This window comes from Diabrotica virgifera, chromosome 4 (genome assembly GCF_917563875.1).
Source record: "Diabrotica virgifera virgifera chromosome 4, PGI_DIABVI_V3a".
In the NCBI taxonomy this organism is placed as follows: Eukaryota; Metazoa; Arthropoda; class Insecta; order Coleoptera; family Chrysomelidae; genus Diabrotica; species Diabrotica virgifera.
In genome coordinates, this window is record NC_065446.1 from 80,917,395 (window position 1) to 80,936,201 (window position 18,807).

At 33.0% G+C, this 18,807-nt stretch overlaps 1 protein-coding gene across 6 annotated transcripts in view; it reads right to left on the reverse strand.

The window, feature by feature from the left end:
• LOC114331259 (G2/mitotic-specific cyclin-B3) overlaps window positions 1-18,807 on the reverse strand; it is a 77,420-nt gene that overhangs the window by 37,800 nt on the left and 20,813 nt on the right. For all 6 annotated transcript variants that reach the window (XM_028280768.2, XM_028280764.2, XM_028280765.2 and 3 more), the window contains one exon: window positions 12,808-12,971. In XM_028280768.2, coding sequence (XP_028136569.1) covers window positions 12,808-12,971 — 164 coding nt within the window. The remainder of the gene's footprint in view (window positions 1-12,807; window positions 12,972-18,807) is intronic.

The following is an 18,807-nucleotide window of genomic DNA, read 5'->3' on the forward strand; positions in this document are numbered from 1 at the left end:
GTTTCCCATATGGTTCCAAATTACGCAGACTTATAATATAAATTTTTCAAAAAGGTAATATCGGCATTAAAAAGGGCGTATAAATATTTTTTAGGAAATGTTTTGAACTTTTTAGTTATGTTAATTACCATGTAATAAATGCATAACTTATCTTCACATGTACAGTTACGATCACTGAATAGTTTACACTTTAATTTTTATATTGTAATACTGTAAAATTGCAGTGTCGTACGGATTTGATAAATGTCAAAGTCAAAAAATCTCAAAAAGTCAATGCTTGTCAAAAATTTCGCGAGTTTTGAAAAATAAAATAATAAAATAAACCATATTAAGACCAAAATTCCTTTTTAAAAAAAACTTTCTATATTTTCCATTTTGTTAAATTTTGTAAAATATATTTTTATTATTTTGATTTTTTAATTTTAATCAACCTACATATTCTAGGTACACCACTGGCAACGTCACTTTGACGCAAAAGGTGCGTTTAAACGAGGTAAAAATTTAACAAATCGGCTCCTAGATAAGCCAGCCTGTAAACTATTCACTGACCGTAACTGTACCTATGTGCGGCAGATTCGTGCAAATATTATAAAAATTATCGTGCATTTAATGGTAGAAGCATATAATTTGGACTACATATACTACACATATAAACGTTCAAATTTAGATACGAGGCCATCTCAGACTTTGCCTTTTACAAAAAAGGCGGGCATTCAAAATGGCGACTATACATATGTAACTAATAGCACGATAACTTTTGAAAGAAAAGTCCGCTTTCAACCAAATTTGGGATATAGGTTCTTTTTTTATGTATAAGATCTAGCTCTTGATGCAGAAGAGTCGATTTACCAGAAGTTGTGGTTTTCCTGATTTTTTTTTGTAAAAATATGTTGTTTATTTTTTCAATTCTTTCACCCTGTGTATATTTACTTTTCAAAAAGGTAATACCGGCGTTAAAAAGAGCGTAAAAATATTTTTTAGGAAATGTTTTGAAAAATTATTATTAGTTCAATATTAATTACCATTTAATAAAAATGCATAACGTCTCTTCACATGTAGGTACCTATGTGGGGCAGATTCGTGCAAATAATAATATAAGAGTTATTGTGCATTTAATGATAGAAGCATATAATTTAGACCACACATACTACAGATACAAAGATTCAAATGAGTCCATCTAAGGTTTTGTCTTGAATCTGTCGCCCATAGGTGAACATACGTTATGCATTTATTAAATGGTAATTAACGAAACTAAAAAGTTCAAAATATTTCCTAAAAAAAATGTTTACACTCTTTTCAATGGCGGTATTATCTCTTTGAAAAATTTATATATACAGGGTGAAAGATTTGAAAATGAAACAACATATTTTTACATAAAAAAACAGTAAAAACACAACTTCTGGTAAACTGATTCTTCCGATTCAAGACCCCGATCTTACTCATCAAAAAAAGAACTTATATACCAAATTTGGTTGAAATCTGACGTCTCGTTCAAAAGTTATGGTGTTATTAGTCACATATGTATAGTCGCCCTTTTGAATGCCCGCCATTTTTGTAAAAGAAATAAAAACTGAGATGGCCTCACATCTAGATTTGAACCTTTTTATGTGTAGTATATGTGGTCCAAATTATATGCTTCTACCATTAAATGCACAATAATTCTTATAATATTTGCACGAATCTGCCGCACATAGGTATATGTGAAGATACGTTATGCATTTATTAAATGGTAATTAACAGAACTAAAAAGTTTAAAATATTTCCTAAAAAATATTTTTACGCTCTTTTCAATGGCGGTATTACCTTTTTGAAAAATTAATACATACAGGGTGAAAGAATTGAAAAAAAAAACAACATATTTTTACATTAAAACCAGGAAAAACACAACTTCTGGTAAACAGATTCTTCCGGTTCAAGACATCGACGTTTTACGTCAAAAAAGGAACCTATATACCAAATTTGAATGAAATCTGACGTCTCGTTCAAAAGTTATCGTGCTATTAGTCACATGTATAGTCGCCATTTTGAATGCCCGCCATTTTTGTAAAAGGCAAAATCTGATATGGCCTCGTATCTAAATTTGAACCTTTATATGTGTAGTATATGTGGCCCAAATTATATACTTCTATCATTAAATGCACAATTGTTTCACATATCGGCTGCACTATATATTTAGTATCTCCATAGGAGGCATGTCAGGTCCAGAGCTTTTCCCACTGTTCATTGTTTTAAATGCGTGTAATATTTCTTCTTTTGTAATATCTGGACCTATTTCTTCTGAAGTAAGTTTTATGTGTTCCAGGTCTCCTCTTTCATCATTTAACGATGTTCGTCGATGTATTCTGTCCAGCGCTGTACTTTCTCATCCGTCTGTATTATAGTAATTTCGTGCCTATCCCCAAGTGCGGCAGTGAGATTTTGCTCTCTTAGTCCTGCCATTCATTTAAGGAGGGTATGGTTTGAAATATTTAATTTTTTTTATTATTTCAAATAAAAGTGCATACTTTCAAGAATACTCTCAAAATTTCAAAATAATCGGAGTAAAATTACCAGAGATACAGCGTGTTGAATATCTCTACCTTCGACTTTGCCGCGACTTCGCGCCAGCACGCTTGAGCGTAGTGAGAAACGTTAAACAACTGTTCGCCTTCTCTTTTGTAGATTACTCCTCGATTCAAAAAACATATTCCAATGTGCATCATTTTACGATTTGGCAGACACATAAGAAGATGAAGATGCAGTTGTCAAAACTTTAAACGAATTTTTCTCAAAACTGCTTTTTCAAATGCGGTGGACATTGTAACTGATAAACTACTCGGCCGATCTACCTGATATTTTGAACAGGTTTTCTTGAGACATTTCATTAGGTAACAACGTCGAGATATTTTTCTTTTTTTGCTTATTTTTTTTGTTCAACAATAATAAATCTGTTGATTTTCACAAAATTTTTATCAAAAATTTCATTTTTTTGATTTCTGAGTGATACCAAAAATTCAAAAATCATGAACCTTTAACTACCCGCGCATCAAGTTATAACATAACTACACGCGTGGCGTACTTTGTACGCCACAAGAAAATACACTTAAAAACAGCGGATTTGTTTAATTTTTTTTGAAAAAATACACTTAGTTGTTTGTTATAAACCTTATTCGGCATCAGTGAATACTTGGAGTTCCTTTTCAGTAAGCCAATTGGGATTTATAACTGGAATCATGGAATAACTGGATTCCATGATAAATAAAATTACTAATAAAAAATTTTTTTAAATGTGATTTTTTACAGGAGAAAAAGTATTGTTTCTTCTTCTTCAGGTGCCATCTCCGCTACGGAGGTTGGCAATCATCATAGCTATTTTAGATGCTACTTCTGCCATCTATCTTTCCCTGCATTATGAGTCGCAGGATGCCATACTTCTCGCCCCGCATCACATGTCCGAGGTACTGTAGTTTTCTTTCTTTAATTGTCAGTTCAACTTCCTTCTCTTTACCTATTCTTCTCAGTACTTCATTGTTCGTAACTCTATCTACCCAGGAAACCCTCATAATTCTTCTATACGTCCACATTTCAAAGACGTTAAGTCGTCTCATTGTCTCTACATTTAACGTCCACGATTCCAGTCCATAGTATAGTACACTATATACGTAGCATTTTGTTAGGCGTACTTTAAGAGCTAATGTTAAATCTTTACTACATAGGACCTTTTTCATTTTCATAAAATTAGAACGTGCTTTCTCGATTCTGACTTTGATTTCTGCAGTGTAGTCATTATTTTCGGTTATAAGTGTCCCTAGGTAAGTGTACTTTTTTACTCTTTCGATCTGCTGGCCCTCTACTATCAAGATTTCGTTAGTATTATGGTTGTTTTTACTAATTTTCATAAACTTTGTCTTTTTGATATTGAGAGAGAGTCCGTACTCCCTACTACACCTTACTATTTTACTCATGAGTATTTGCAGGTCTTGTAAATTATCGGCTATTATTACTGTATCATCTGCATATCTGATGTTGTTAACTAAGACTCCATTTACTCTTATGCCGACTGTTTCATCTTCCAGAGTTTCTCGCATTACCTCTTCAGAATAAGCGTTAAATAATAGAGGTGATAGTATGCAGCCTTGCCTGACTCCTCTTTTTATTTCCATTTCTTCAGATGTTTCTGTTTCAATTCTTACTATTGCTCGCTGATTGTAATAGAGATGTGTTATTAGTCTTAAATCTCTTTCATCTAGGTTTTTAGTTTTTAGAATTTCCATGAGTCGGTCATGTTTTATTTTATCAAACGCTTTATTGTAGTCTATAAAACAGACGTAAAGAGAACGGTTAACATCCAAACATCTCTGTGTCAGCACGTTGAAGGAGAATAATGCCTCTCTGGTGCCCATTCCATTGCGGAACCCATATTGAGTGTCACTAATATCCAGCTCCAGTTTAGAGTGTACTCTGGCGTGGATAATTTTCAGCAGAATTTTCAAGGTATGTGACATTAAGCTTATGGTTCGGTAGTCACTGCATTCTTTGGCATTCACTTTTTTTGGCAAACACACAAATGCTGATGTCAACATTTCTCTAGGGATGATTCCCGTAGTATAGATAGCGTTGAACAGTTCTACTATTATGTCCAGGTTTTTCTCGTTGACCAACTTTATCAGCTCGCTAGGTAATTCATCTGGACCAGCAGATTTATTGGTTTTCATAGAGTTTATTGCCTGACTAACCTCTGATTTGGATATCTCTGGGCCTACATCTCCGGTTTGGCTATCTACGGATGTACTAGCTTCTCTCTGGTCATGAAATAGTTCCTCGATGTACTCTTTCCATCGTCGTAGTTTTCGTTCTGTCTCTATTATAGTATTTCCGTTTTTGTCGAGCAATATATTTGAGGTTCTTCTATTTCCTATTCCGGCTAGTTCTTTGACTTTTTTATGTAGGTTGAAGTTGTCATATATGTTTTGAAGTTCTTCTATTTCTTTACATTTTTCAGAGAAGTAGGTTTCTTTAGCCTCTCTAATTTTTCTTCTTATTTGGTTTTGAAGCTGTTTACAGCGAGTCTTATTAATTGTTTTGTTTTTTCTTCTTTCATTCATCAACTCTAGAATTTCCTCCGTCATCCATTATTCTTTCTTACATTTGGTTGTTGTAAGTACTTTCTTACTTGGATCTAATATAGAGGTTTTGAAGAATTGCCACTGTTGTTCTACGTTGCAATTATTTCTTGGGTTTCTATCTAGATTTGTGTTGATTTCATGTTTCAAATTTTCTTTTGTTTCTTCTGACTTAAGTTTCTGTATGTTAAGTTTATTGTTGTTGCGGCTTTTTTGCGTCTTTTTTAGTTGAAGTTGAAACCTAGCAATAAGAAGACTGTGATCAGAAGATACGTCCGCTCCTGGATATGCCTTTACTGCCTGAATTGAGTTTCGATATCTGTGCTTTATTAGGATGTAGTCAATTTGATTTCTGACGATTCTGTTGTCTTTGTCAGCTGGCGATTTCCATGTATAAAGGCGTCGCTTAGGTAATTTAAAGAATGTATTTGCGACTACAACATTATGTTCCTGGCAAAATTCTATTAGGCGATCCCCTCTGTCATTTCGTTCGCCAAGTCCATATGGCCCTACATTAGGGTAGCATTAAGTATTGTTTACAAAGAAAAATATATTTTTTGCCATAATGACTAAAAAACAATTAAAATATGTACTTATATTACGACTTATAGTAATATAATCCTGGGGTATATTGTCCACCACCGGAAACAACAAATAATAAAATGTAAATTACGATCTTTCCAGAACGCCGATTATAACGAAACTAAAACCAAATTGTAAAGCACATTCCAGTGATAGGTTAGAAAAATAAGCAAGGTCAAAAATTAAATTTTTAAATATATTTCCAGTAGAATTCTTATATCTGGCGTACAAAGTACGCCAGCGCGTGTAGTTAAAGGTTAAAAATAAAAAAACTCGACGTTGTGACCTCGTGAAACTCATAAATCTTTTTGAATTTCTTGTTTCGTATGACCTAGTGACCAGTTCTGATGTCCACCGCAAAAACCATTTTTTTGTGAGCTGCCTGTCAAAATTTGTCACCAATGGCTTACTTTTCAATATTTTGGATTGAATTTTTTTCTAAATATTCTTTGAATTGTACTTAATATGTTTATTTGATTTAAAAATAAAATAATTGTGCCATAGCTTCGAAAAAAATTCACAAAAATGTGCTTGATATATTGATTTCAAACCAACCCCCCCCCCTTAACTTACTTGTGTAGATTAATAGATCTTATCTTTTTTGAAGGTCCTCGATCTCTTTGCATTTGTCTTTAAAGTATTTTCCTTTTGCCTGCTTTATCGCCTTCCTGATCTCGTGGTTAATCTCCCTGTATTTATTGTTATCTTTGTCCTTACATTGTCTTCATTGTTAAATCATACTTAGTATCACGTCATTCGTCAATTCCTCTTTTCTCCTTGCGAACCTATTTCTTTATTATTTCTTGCAGAAGAAATCTTTAGTATTTCTTTGCACGGTTCCAGTAGACAATGTTTTAGTCGATCCCAGTGCTCGTCAATATCATTGATGTCTACGTTCAGTTTGATGCAGTTCATGCAGTTCGTGTTGGAAGCATTCTTTTACGTTGGGCTCTTTAAGGTTGCTTGTGTCTATTGTAGGAATTCTTTGATGTCTTTTAACGTTTTTAAGTTTGAGTGTAATCCTGGCAATAAGTGGGTTGTGATCTGAGGCCGGGATATGCTTTCACGGCTTTAATAGCATTACGGTGTCTTTCACTTATCCTACTGTATTGTCTATCTGGTTTTTAACTATTTTCTCTAATCTATAAATGACTATAAAATTTCAAAAGTTAAAAACCATAAATTTTCTTTCTTAATTGCACATCAGCAACGATTTTATCGTTAATCACCTATTAAGTTACTTTGTTCATTTTTTATCGGCTTCTATTGTAAAAACTTATACATGAATGATTGCGAGAAATAATTTCAAAATCACTTACAATATTCAATAAGAGTCTCTCTTGGTGTCAGTTGATTCTAATAATTATAATTTGCAATGAGCTATATAATAAAAGCACACAATTCTAGCAATAAAATTAAAATAAACCTAATATAATTAGTATTATTAACAAAACAAGCAAATAAAGTAAATAAAAGCTACACTCAGAATACAAAGTGATATCCATATGTATAAGCATAACATTACACCAGGGCAAAGTCCCTAAGAGCTGGAACAACTCTAAAGTAATCTTATTACACAAGAAAGGTGATAATCGAAAGTTGGAAAACTACAGGCCCATCAGTCTATTGTCACACCTATTTAAAATACTCACCAAAGTCATAACTACCCGACTAAAGAGAAAATTAGATGAATACCAACCATATGAACAGGCAGGTTTTAGAAAAGGCTATTCAACTTCCGATCACCTGTTAACCACAAAAATATTAATAGAAAAATGTAACGAATACAAGTTTCCAGTTTTTATAGCATTTGTAGACTGCGAAAAAGCTTTCGACACTATAGAACAAACGGCCGTAATAAACGCAATGCAAAATTGTAGAATAGACAGCAGATATACTAACTTAATAAAAGAAACTATGAACCAAGCTACAGCTACATACTACCTAAATGAAAATGAATACACGAACTCTGTACCATTAAACAGGTGAGTCAAACAGGGAGACACTCTATCACCCAAACTGTTCACCTTAGTTTTGGAGGACGTTTTTAAAAATCTAAATTGGAAATATAAGGGAATAAACATCAATGGCCGCTATCTCAGAAATCTACGATTTGCGGATGACATAATCCTGATAGCTACTGACCTACAGGAACTGCAAACCATGCTTTCAGAACTACACACAGAATCTTCTAAAATAGTCAAAAGTCTAGGTCTAAAAACAAAAGTCATGCACTCCGAAGAAACGATGACAATAATTATTGCTGCCCATGCTAACTTTCTTCTTCTTTTTATTTCTTCCGTTTGAATTTCCCTATTTAGTATTATTTTTTGTCCTATATATTCTCAACTTTTTCTATAACTTTGTTGTTTATTATAATAAGTAGTAGTGTAGTTATAGAAAAAGTTGAGAATATATAGGACAAAAAATAATACTAAATAGGGAAATTCAAACGGAAGAAATAAAAAGAAGAAGAAAGTTAGCATGGGCAGCATTCGGCAAACTGAACTATATACTCAGAAATCAACAAATTCAACTACATACATCTTAGATCTAAAGTTTTTGATGCATGCATTATTCCGATATTAACATATGGGGCACAAACATGGACAATCACAAAAAGGAATATGAACATACTCAGAGTCACTCAACACGCGATGGAAAGAGCAATGCTTGGCATATCACTTAAGGACAGGAAAACAAACACATGGATAATACAGAAAACCAAAGTCACCGATGTGGTACAAAAATCACTAAAATTGAAATGGGAATACGCTGGACATGTAGCTAGGAGCGATCTTAACAAATGGCACAGAACAATTCTAACCTAGAGACCATACGAACACAAAAGATTAAGAGGCAGACCTCCTATGAGATGGACAGATGATTTGAAACGAACTGCCGGGAAAAATTGGCTACAAGTAGCGTACAACAAAAAACAATGGAAAGGAAGACTTGAAGAGCCTTATGTTCAGATGTGGACGTGAATGGCTAGACGAAGAAGAAGAAGAAGCACATAACATTAGATGTTATTCTCTCTATTTAACTTCTCCATTGAGTTTGGTGACCTCACTGAGACTGAGGTCCCAAGTAAATCTTAAGATGGTAAGGCTTGAATCAACATCATTTTTAATGATTTTAGATAATATTATGATAATACCACTTTAGGGTCATAAGTGGTATTATGACCCTAAAGTGGAACTGGGCTGGACACATGGCTAGAATGTCGGATAACAGATAGACACAGCGAATAATACACTGGAGACCAAGACAAGTAGCATATCGAAATAGAGGTCGTCAAAAATAATGGATCGACAAAAATTGGATGCAAACAGCACAAAACAGAAATGCTTGGAAAAGACTGAGGGATAGATCCGGATATATGACCTATATCCAGCAGTGGATAAATCCGGATTGAATGATGATGGACAGATGGACACAGCGCATAATACACTGGAGACCAAGACAAGAAGCATATCGAAGTACAGGTTGTCCGCCAACAAGATGGTCTGATGACATAAAGCTTGTTTTTGACGTGCGCCCAATTTGGGCCCTGTGTTAGCTTGTCTGGGAGTCAAAGTGGCAACCTTAAGTCATATTCTACTTAACTATCCACCTAGTCGTGGTGACACCTCGAACATTCCTCAAGGATTGTTGAAGCTCAACTCCGACTACAGTACCAGTCTCCTGATATCGGTAAGCCCCCGAGACTACAGACTGCGTTATAAGGAGGCGACGGGCGACAGTCCTCTGACTATAGCGCTCTCGTAATTATGCAATTGGCTGAGTCGCCTTCATTGGTGAAGTATCCATTTATAAAATATTCACTTACTGCACTTCGATGTGTACACACACGTCAACGTTTGAAAAGCGACCGATACGACCCCCAGCAAATTAATAGAGGTATAAATTGCGTTGAACATGCCCTTTACAATGTTTGCTGCATTAGCTATTAGTTCATTGAAATGTTACATTTAGGGTTGCATTTGTTAGACGAGTCAATTTTATATGTTTAATGTGTAGGGGGGTGCAGTAGAAGCTTAACTTCAAGTTTTTGGGGTCGCGACTCTTGTTCCACGGCCGCCATCTTGAAAATGGGGTGCAAAGGGGTTTCGCGCTATATCTCGTAAACTAGCAACTCTACAGAAAATTTAATTTCAGGTAAAATGAACCAAATTAAATTTTCTACAATTTTATATCGTATCACTTTTTTCGACAAGTGACCAAGAAAAAAGTTATAAACAAAAATAAGAGAAAATTTTGTAAGAACTTTCCTTTTGGAAGTTATAACTTTTTTCCGTTCATTTCACAATAAAATTCCACTATAAAGTTGTTTAATTTTTATTTATCTAGGTTTTACAGCGCTCCAAACTTGACCAGGTTCTCGGATTCTCATAGGAATACGATAAAAACAAAACCTTAGTATTAGATACTTTTCTATCTATATATTTATTTATATAATTTTAACATTCCTACGCTATTCTTAAGCTATTTTGACCCTTTTTCCCGCCACCTACGAGGTAGAGTCTGGAGGCGCGTTTTTTGTGTGGTATCCCCAATAGGCCTAATCCACGAACAATTTCTAGACAAAATAATATTATTTATTATTACATCTTGAAAAAGATCTATCATAGTTATTATTTTTTCATTTTTTTCGATGGTCCAGGCTGCGAGTCAAGATCTGAATCAGTATCCTAGGTGAAATTTTGAGGTATAATGAGAGTTAGAGTTGGCGTCATTGTCGGTAATTCATCTTCAAATTCATTTTCTTAAGAAGCTCAGGGGTACTGGAGGCTTGGAAGTTTGGATTGGTATCCAAAATCTTCCATGCTTTTTCCAGGCCCAATCTTCTGGATTACAATGTTTACCGAGCCATGATTGAATCTGGTGATACTCTCGGAGTCTGTGGAATCGGGCTGCACCTTGTGTTGGAGGAAGTGAGAAGAGATTAAATGCATTTTTGACACTGTTTTAGAGAATCGTTAGAATCTCAGGGTTTCCAGAGAACCGTCTTTATTTCCGCCATATAAAGAGACGAAAAACGTTCGCCCACAACAGTAAGTAAAGATGGCTTGACTTTCTCACTGACAAATAATTTTCCCCAGAGGTTTTTTGTACTTTGCGAATTAACTTCTAAAATATTATGTACAGATGATACAAAAACGACCAAACTGTAAAAATGTACTGAGCCACTATTGGCTCCGTGCGTCTCCCCTCTATTTACAGAAATTTACAGTCACGTGACACGCTGTCAGTTTTGTAAGGACGTTTTAGTATTGACTCTTATGGGATTGTGTTGTTAAACTTGAATATTTTATTTTCTAGTGATAATAAACGAATACAAATTCTTATAATTCATTAGTGATTCTTTTATAATGTCATTTGTAGTTCAACAAAAATATTGTTTGTCGTTAATAAAGATTTATTGACATAATTTGCGATAGTGAGGTTATATAGGACATACCGTATCCGTACTTTTTGGAGTCAATTCGGATTTATCAGAGCAAAAAGTGTATGTAATATGTAGAAAACTTATAAAAACGTAAATAATATTATTATATCATGTGTATATTGCCACATCCTTTGTATATATAGAAAAAGTTAACCTCACTTCATCCTTATAACAGCGTTAATTAATTTTATTCTTTGATCTAATTTTTTTTTGAGAACGAGGAAAATAAAAGTATTTCACATCACTAGTTTTCCATGTATTTTTACAGTGAACAACACAACAAAAATAACGTGATATAGCATTTTTTTAGAATGTCCCATTTAAACATACAATAAAGCGTCCTTACAAAGACTCAAGCAACTGCCACCATGAGCAGGTCGGTCGATTTTGCTTTGACACTTTGTTAACGCTCGGTGCGAATAGGGTAAATGCGTCGTTACTGAAATACGCGCTACGTTAGACCTTGTTTCAGATGCATAATGACGCAACTGTAGATAGGGTTGAAAATGGGGCGATTAAATTAAGGTAATGAAATTCGAACCAATATCGATGAAAATAAAAGCCATCGTTGTCAAAAAACAAACGCCATACCGATGCTCCTGGACGATTACTCTTAATTTAATCCCTATTTTAAATATTCAAAAATCGGTTTTTTGCTCTTCTGAAGAATTTTACATTTTTCGGTTGCGTCATTCATCTTCTGGACCGGCGAATTTGTCCTCAAACAACTTCTTGTGCCTTTTCTATATATGCTTAGGGTTCTAAGTTTTATAGTGGAGATAAAGGTCAAAAATATATTAATAATAGCATAGGTATGTTAAAATCATAATCAATTGTATGAATAAAAAATATATAGATAGAAAAGTAAGCCTAACGTTTTGTTTTTATTGTATCCCTATGAGCATTCGAGAATCTGTTCAAGTTTGGAGCGCTGTAAAACCTAGATAAATAAATAGAATTAAACAACTTTATAGTGGAAACTGTTCGCTGAAAAACCCTCTACAAAATTGGTATATTATTTTATTGTAAAATGAACTGAAAAAAAGTTATAACCTCCAAAAGGAAACTTGTTAAAATTTTTTTACATATTTTTGTTTATATCTTTTTTGTTGGTCACTTGACGATAAAAAGTAATAGAAAGAAAATTGTAGAACATTTAATTTGATACATTTTATGTTTGATTAGATTTACCGTGGGGACGCTAGTTTACGAGATATAGCGCGAAACCCCTTTGCACCCATTTTCCAAGATGGCGGCCGGGGGACAAGGGTGGCGACTCCAAAAACTTGAACTTAAGCTCCTAATCATCTCCTCTGTATAATAAAAAATAAAATTGACTCCTCTAACAAATGCAAGGTACGGCCTAAAAAATGCAACATTTCAATGAACTATATGGCATACATAGAAGTGTGGCAAATTTTACACACGCAAACACGTTGCCAATTTGCACAAAACAATTATTTTTTGGAAGCCCTATAACCGACAACATTCTTAAACATTTGTTTTAATTTCAAGAACACAACATGAATTTACTAAGCGTAAACTACAATTCATCGAGTCAATTTATTTTTTTGCTCGCAACTGTAATTCTACAACCATAACCATTGTACAGGATTAAAAAAAATTCTATGAGTTCATATTTTATTAACAAGCTAATTTTAAGCGACTTACCCATCCTCCAAAGCTGTACAATATAAAGTGTCTTCAGTCTTCTCGAATTCATTGCTGAGTCTTTTACCTGGTTTGTTAACATTTGCATTGTTTTCTTTTAAGACTTCTTTAGGTTTCACTGCAGTCTGGTTTGGAATTACTGTTTTTGATTGCCTTGTTGATATCTAAAGTATCGTGATATTTGTTTAATATTAACTACTATAACTTTTGGGAATAAATTATAAATAAAATATTTTACTTTTGAAGTAAAAAATGATGTAGTTTGTGAATTTTGACTACTCATACGCCAGCTTTGGAACTAAGTATGTATGTATAGCAGGGCATATTTTTTGGGTGAATATATCTAAGATTTAAAGAGAGATAGAAAAGTCGCAAATACACCAAATCGGTAGCGTTTAAGTCCAGCTTTCAAACGGTGCTTAAGTGGTCATGATCGGATATATTATGACATGGGAAAGTACAAACATTATCGAAATATAAGTCTTATTAGTTATGACATTAACAACGATAATAAAGCAGTAATCTGTACTTGCCCAATTTTATAGCAATTTGTGCCGATTCTTCTCAAAGTAGTTTTGAGTTACTACGGGCTTGGCTTATATAATAATATAGTTTGTATTATATAATACAAACGGTTTTTGGTTTTTCTGCAACTAGTACTCAAAATTTCCACCTACGAAGTGCGCCAATAACTAAGCGTTTGTAGTAGGACTCCAAGCGCGTCTAACGGTGCATCCCACATATTGGGAAAAATTCGAATTTTTAAGTTATAGGCCTAATAAAAACAATCAACACCAATTCATACAGGAAAAACGGGTTTTCAAGCCCATTGAAACTTATAATACCTTCAGATATACCTAATATTTGATCTTGAGTGCATCAGACACTCCTTGTCAATCTCTTTCAAACACGTGTTTAGTGATCAAAAACGATTAAACCATTTAGAAGTTATCGAGCTCCAAAATTATATTCCACTTAACCATTATCGTCGAAATGGTCTAGTGGATACGACGCTAAAGTTGATCGGGTAATCCTAGTTCATTTACCAGTTATCCCAATATTTTTTTATTCAATCTATTCCGGAAAGAAATAAAATATAGTGTACATTCGACGGACACAAAAAAAATATTGGGATGGCTGGGATATGAACTCTGATTGTCTGATGACAAGTTTAGTGTCGTAACCACTACAGACTATTTCGGTGATAATGGTTTATAACGCCTAAAGTGTAATCGAAAAACATTACATTCAAGTTTATACATTTAATTTATAAAAAAACTAAAAAACTCGTAATACAAGAAAAAAAACCGCTAAACGCACTAAAAATGAGTGGCGCACAAAATATTACATCAATAAAAGAGCTGATATGAATATTACGTGGCGCAAAAATGTATTTTCATGTTGATGGAAAATAAAATTATATGTAGTTTTATTCTGAAATATTTTTCTATAATATTTGCTAAATTTGAAGTAAAACGCGCCACAAAAGAGCCTCCAACTATGAACTTTATCAAAGGTACTTTTTTGTGTCAGGTTTTACTTCAAAATCAAATACGCAGGCTCTCCAAAAAGTACATTACGTTTTGGAATAGAAAAAAAAAACAAGTACAAGAAAAATATTTTATTATACAGGGTGTCCAGAAACTCTACCGACAAACGAAGACAGAAGATTCCTCAGATAATTTTAAGACATTTTAACCCAATTCATCTAGTCCGAAAATACTTCCTAAGTGAGCTAGAGCTCTTTGAAGATGGCGTCTTTTCTTATATACCCCCAGTACGCTTCTATTTAGGAAAACGAAAATGTATATTGATCTTCCAGAGATAAATCGATTCCATATAATCTTACGTGCATAAAAATCGGCCCACTTAAAAAAGTAGTCATTTTTGATGTCTCATATTTCCTAAACCTGTTGGCCGATTTAAGCGATTTTTTGAACATGTTATAGCACGATTCTTTAATAATACCAGTGTAATAATATTGTTGCTAAACAGGTCCATTTTCATTGTAGACCGGGTGTACCAATCAAACTGTGTTTTTTTTCTCAAAGTTCGCATCACCCTGTGGAATATTCTAGCATTTATAAAATACTGAAATTAAAACCTAACTATAGCCTCAGGTTTTCTTAACATTCTGTTGTTTGATTCATTCGTTTATGTTCGATAATAAAAAACTTAGGTACTTTAACAACTAGACATATTCTTCATCAATATTATCAATATCAACGGTGTTTCTAAATAAGTGCGAGAAACTTTAAGGGGAAATTCTGGATGAAAAAATAATGACAGTTGGCTTTATAAACATATGTCCGCAAATGTTTCGTTTCCGAGATACGGGTTGTTGAATTTAATCTTACAAACTGACGATTTATTTATTGCTTTAAAACCGGTTGAGATATGCCAATGAAATTTGGTGGGTTTTAAGGCGTAGTTATTGCACATTTTTTGACATACAATTAAGAATTTACTATTCACCATTGGCCTGCATACGGGTTAATATTACCCGTATGCACGCCAATGGTGAATATAAAATTCTTAGTTGCATGTCAAAACATGCGCAATGACTGTCTCTTAAAACCTACCAAATTTTATGTGCATATCTCAACTGGTTTTAAAACAATAAATAAATCGTCAGTTTGTAAGAAAAAATTCAACAACCCGTATCTCGGAAACGAAACATTTGCGGACATATGTTTATAAAGCCAACTGTCATTATTTTTTCATCCAGAATTACCCCTTAAAGTTTGTCGCACTTATTTGGAAACACCGTTAATATTGATGATATTGATGAAGAACATGTCTAGTTGTTCTAGACGAACATAGAAGAACATGTTTAGTACCTAAGTTTTTATTATCCAACATAAACGAATGAATCAAACAACAGAATGTTAAGAAAACCTGAGGCTATAGTTGGGTTTTAATTTCAGTATTTTATAAATGCTAGAATATTCCACAGGGTGATGCGAACTTTGAGAAAAAACCACAGTTTGATTGGTACACCCGGTATACAATGAAAATTTACCTGTTCAGCAACAATATTATTACAGTTGTATTGCTCAAGAATCAGGCTATAACATGTTCAAAAAATCACTTAAATCGGCCAACGCGTGAGCGGAGCGAGCGCGTTAATGTTCGAGATTATTAATCGCCATTTTAATTCACGAGTTCGTTACAAAACTTTTCCGTCGACCGTCGTTTTCAGAAATAAAGATATATCCACCTTTTGATTTTTCAAATACACAGAATTTTAAACAATAAAGTAAATAATGACATACAATGACAGATAGTACTAACAGCGGCTACTTGATTTTAAATTTTTTAGTGGGAATATAAATAGGTATATGTTTGGTTGCCTACACCACAGGTCACTGCCAATCACAGAGCGTTTAATTAATTTATGCAAGCAATGAATGTTGTGTTGCCTATAATGAAATCGTTCATTAATAGAAAATCATTCATTATTAGGGGTCATTAATCAATGATTTTTTTGAGGGTGTTAAAATTGGATCATAAATGGACGGTCGACGGAAAAAGTGAATTGTCAAATTGTGAAACGTCAAAATATTTATATTTCATTTATTAACATTAATATTAATAGTTCAACTTGCTCAATTTAAAAAGGTGATTTAAAAGGTTTTTTAAAATTTAATTTAAACTATATTATTGCATTTTTAACACGTTTGGACGTTTGTAGAAAAAAAATAACGTATTGACAGTATAGGCAGTTTTGATGTAGGTAATGTCAAGAAAAATATGAAAATGGAATGTAAGTCAAGTTCAAGTAAAAGTTTTTGTAGGTATTGTCCTGTATTTTAGAATGAATAAATTATAATTGTTGATATATAAGACGTTTGTAGAAAAAATATTGTATGATATACGTGTTAATAAGTGCATTCTTAAGGCACTCATGTGAATTGCAGAATTCGCTTCGCTCATTATGCAAACTTTCCCATGCGTGCCTTAAAATTGTACTTTTAACAATTATCATAAATAACTATTGAATATTAATATTCTGGCAAATATTTTGTATAAATATTGATGTTTATATATAGATTCTGACAGCTGTCAGATTTAACTAAAATGTCATGTAATGATTTGCAACATTCTTAAAATGCTATATGACGTCAAAATTAATGACGCACTGAAAAAAGGGTTTGGGATCATCTATAGCCCCGCTCCTTACGGCTACAGATCAAAACGTAACAAAATGTCTGGATAGCCCTCGTATTAAAGAAACATCTTTCAAAACAAAACTATAATTTTATTTTCCATCAAAATAAATAGTATATTGTGCAACAAGTGCAGAAAGGTACTAATTTCTCACGAGTTTGAAAAGTTGCGGTACGAGCGCAAGCGAGTGCCGCAATTCAAACGAGTGAGAAATTACCTTTCTGCACGTGTTACACACTATACTTTTTCTACAAGCACAGTTTTTCCTAAAAATAAAAATCACAATTTCCAAACGAAGATTAATTATAATAGGTACCTATGTGATAAATTTTAAACTGTATTTAATTAATACTAATCAATTTAAATTCCTTATACCCAAATAAATTGCACAGAAATCAGTTAAAAAATTAATGCACTGCCTTAATTTGTTTAAATTTAAACTATTTTAAAAAATTATTAGGTACACATTATTGACGTTGTATTTATGCAGTCACGGATTTACACAAAACCTACTTCATTCGACGTCTCTTGCAGATGTTGCTAAATCCTTATTGGTTATTTGATAATTTTAAAATGTTTAATAAGAATAAAATTGTAAAATAAAACAGTTGTAACATCCATAATTTAGTTTCTATGCTATAGTTAAATATAATAATTGTCTTATAGGTTATATATTTGTCTAAAGTTTAACCACGGATGTAAACAGAATATAACGTTACTCAGAATGAGGTAGTCAACTGTGCAGAAAAGAACTTTGCGGCACAGAAACGTCACTTTTCTGCACACTAATGTCAAATATCTTATAGTGTGAGTAAATATCAAGTTTGCTAACATAAAACTGCATTTTGTATAGTGGTTGTAGAAAAAATATATTTTTGCGCCACGTAATATTTATATATCAGTTCTTTTGTAGCTGGAATATTTTGTGCGCCACTCATTTTTACCGCGTTTAGCGGTTTTTTATTCTTGTCATAGACGAGCGGCACACCCCTTATTTGAGGCTTAGAAATCGAAAAAGCGACAATGATAGGTGAATGGCAAATTTTGGCCGTTCTTTACGTTTTTGAGGTCGCTGAATCCGAATATGAAGTTTATTTTTATCTAGAGTTGGTGGAACATGTTAAAAATCAAATTTTAAGCAAAAATGCAAAAAACATTTTGATGATTTTTAAAATTTAACTCGCTGTATCTTTTATTATAATAATGCTGAAAAATTGAAACAAGTTCGCTGCAAATATTTTCTTTTGAAAATTTTACTGTATCATCTAAGTATTTAGATAACAATGAGATTTATCTGAAATGTATAAAAAAAAATAAAAGATGAGTTGTTACTTTTTAAACATTTTGTCGTCAGATTTCGTTAGTTTCATGTTTACTTAAACAAGTTGAGCGAAAAACTTTTTATTTTATAATTTTAACCAACACATTATTACCAACATAAGTCCTGAAGAAGTTTTTTGGAAAATTTCAAAATATGCAGTAGGAAAAAAGATATAGACTAGAAAGATAAAGATAAAAGACTTTATAGACGAAGAGCATACCCCAAAAAACGCTTATTTCTCGAGATACTGACCACGGTGTGGTGAATGGCTAATTTTCATCATTAAGTTTTTGATGGTGCTGAAAATGAAAAAAAAAAAATGGAAATGAATTTTATGTGGGGAACATTGTCAAAATCGCAATTTTACTCTAAAAATAAAAAAAAAATCACGTTTTTTTGCGTGTAACTCGCTACAACTCTGTTTCATTTTAATATTTTTTTCTTAAATTTTTATAGTATGTATATGTATATTTCTCACCTTTCTGAAGACAATGGAACTTGTTTCAATT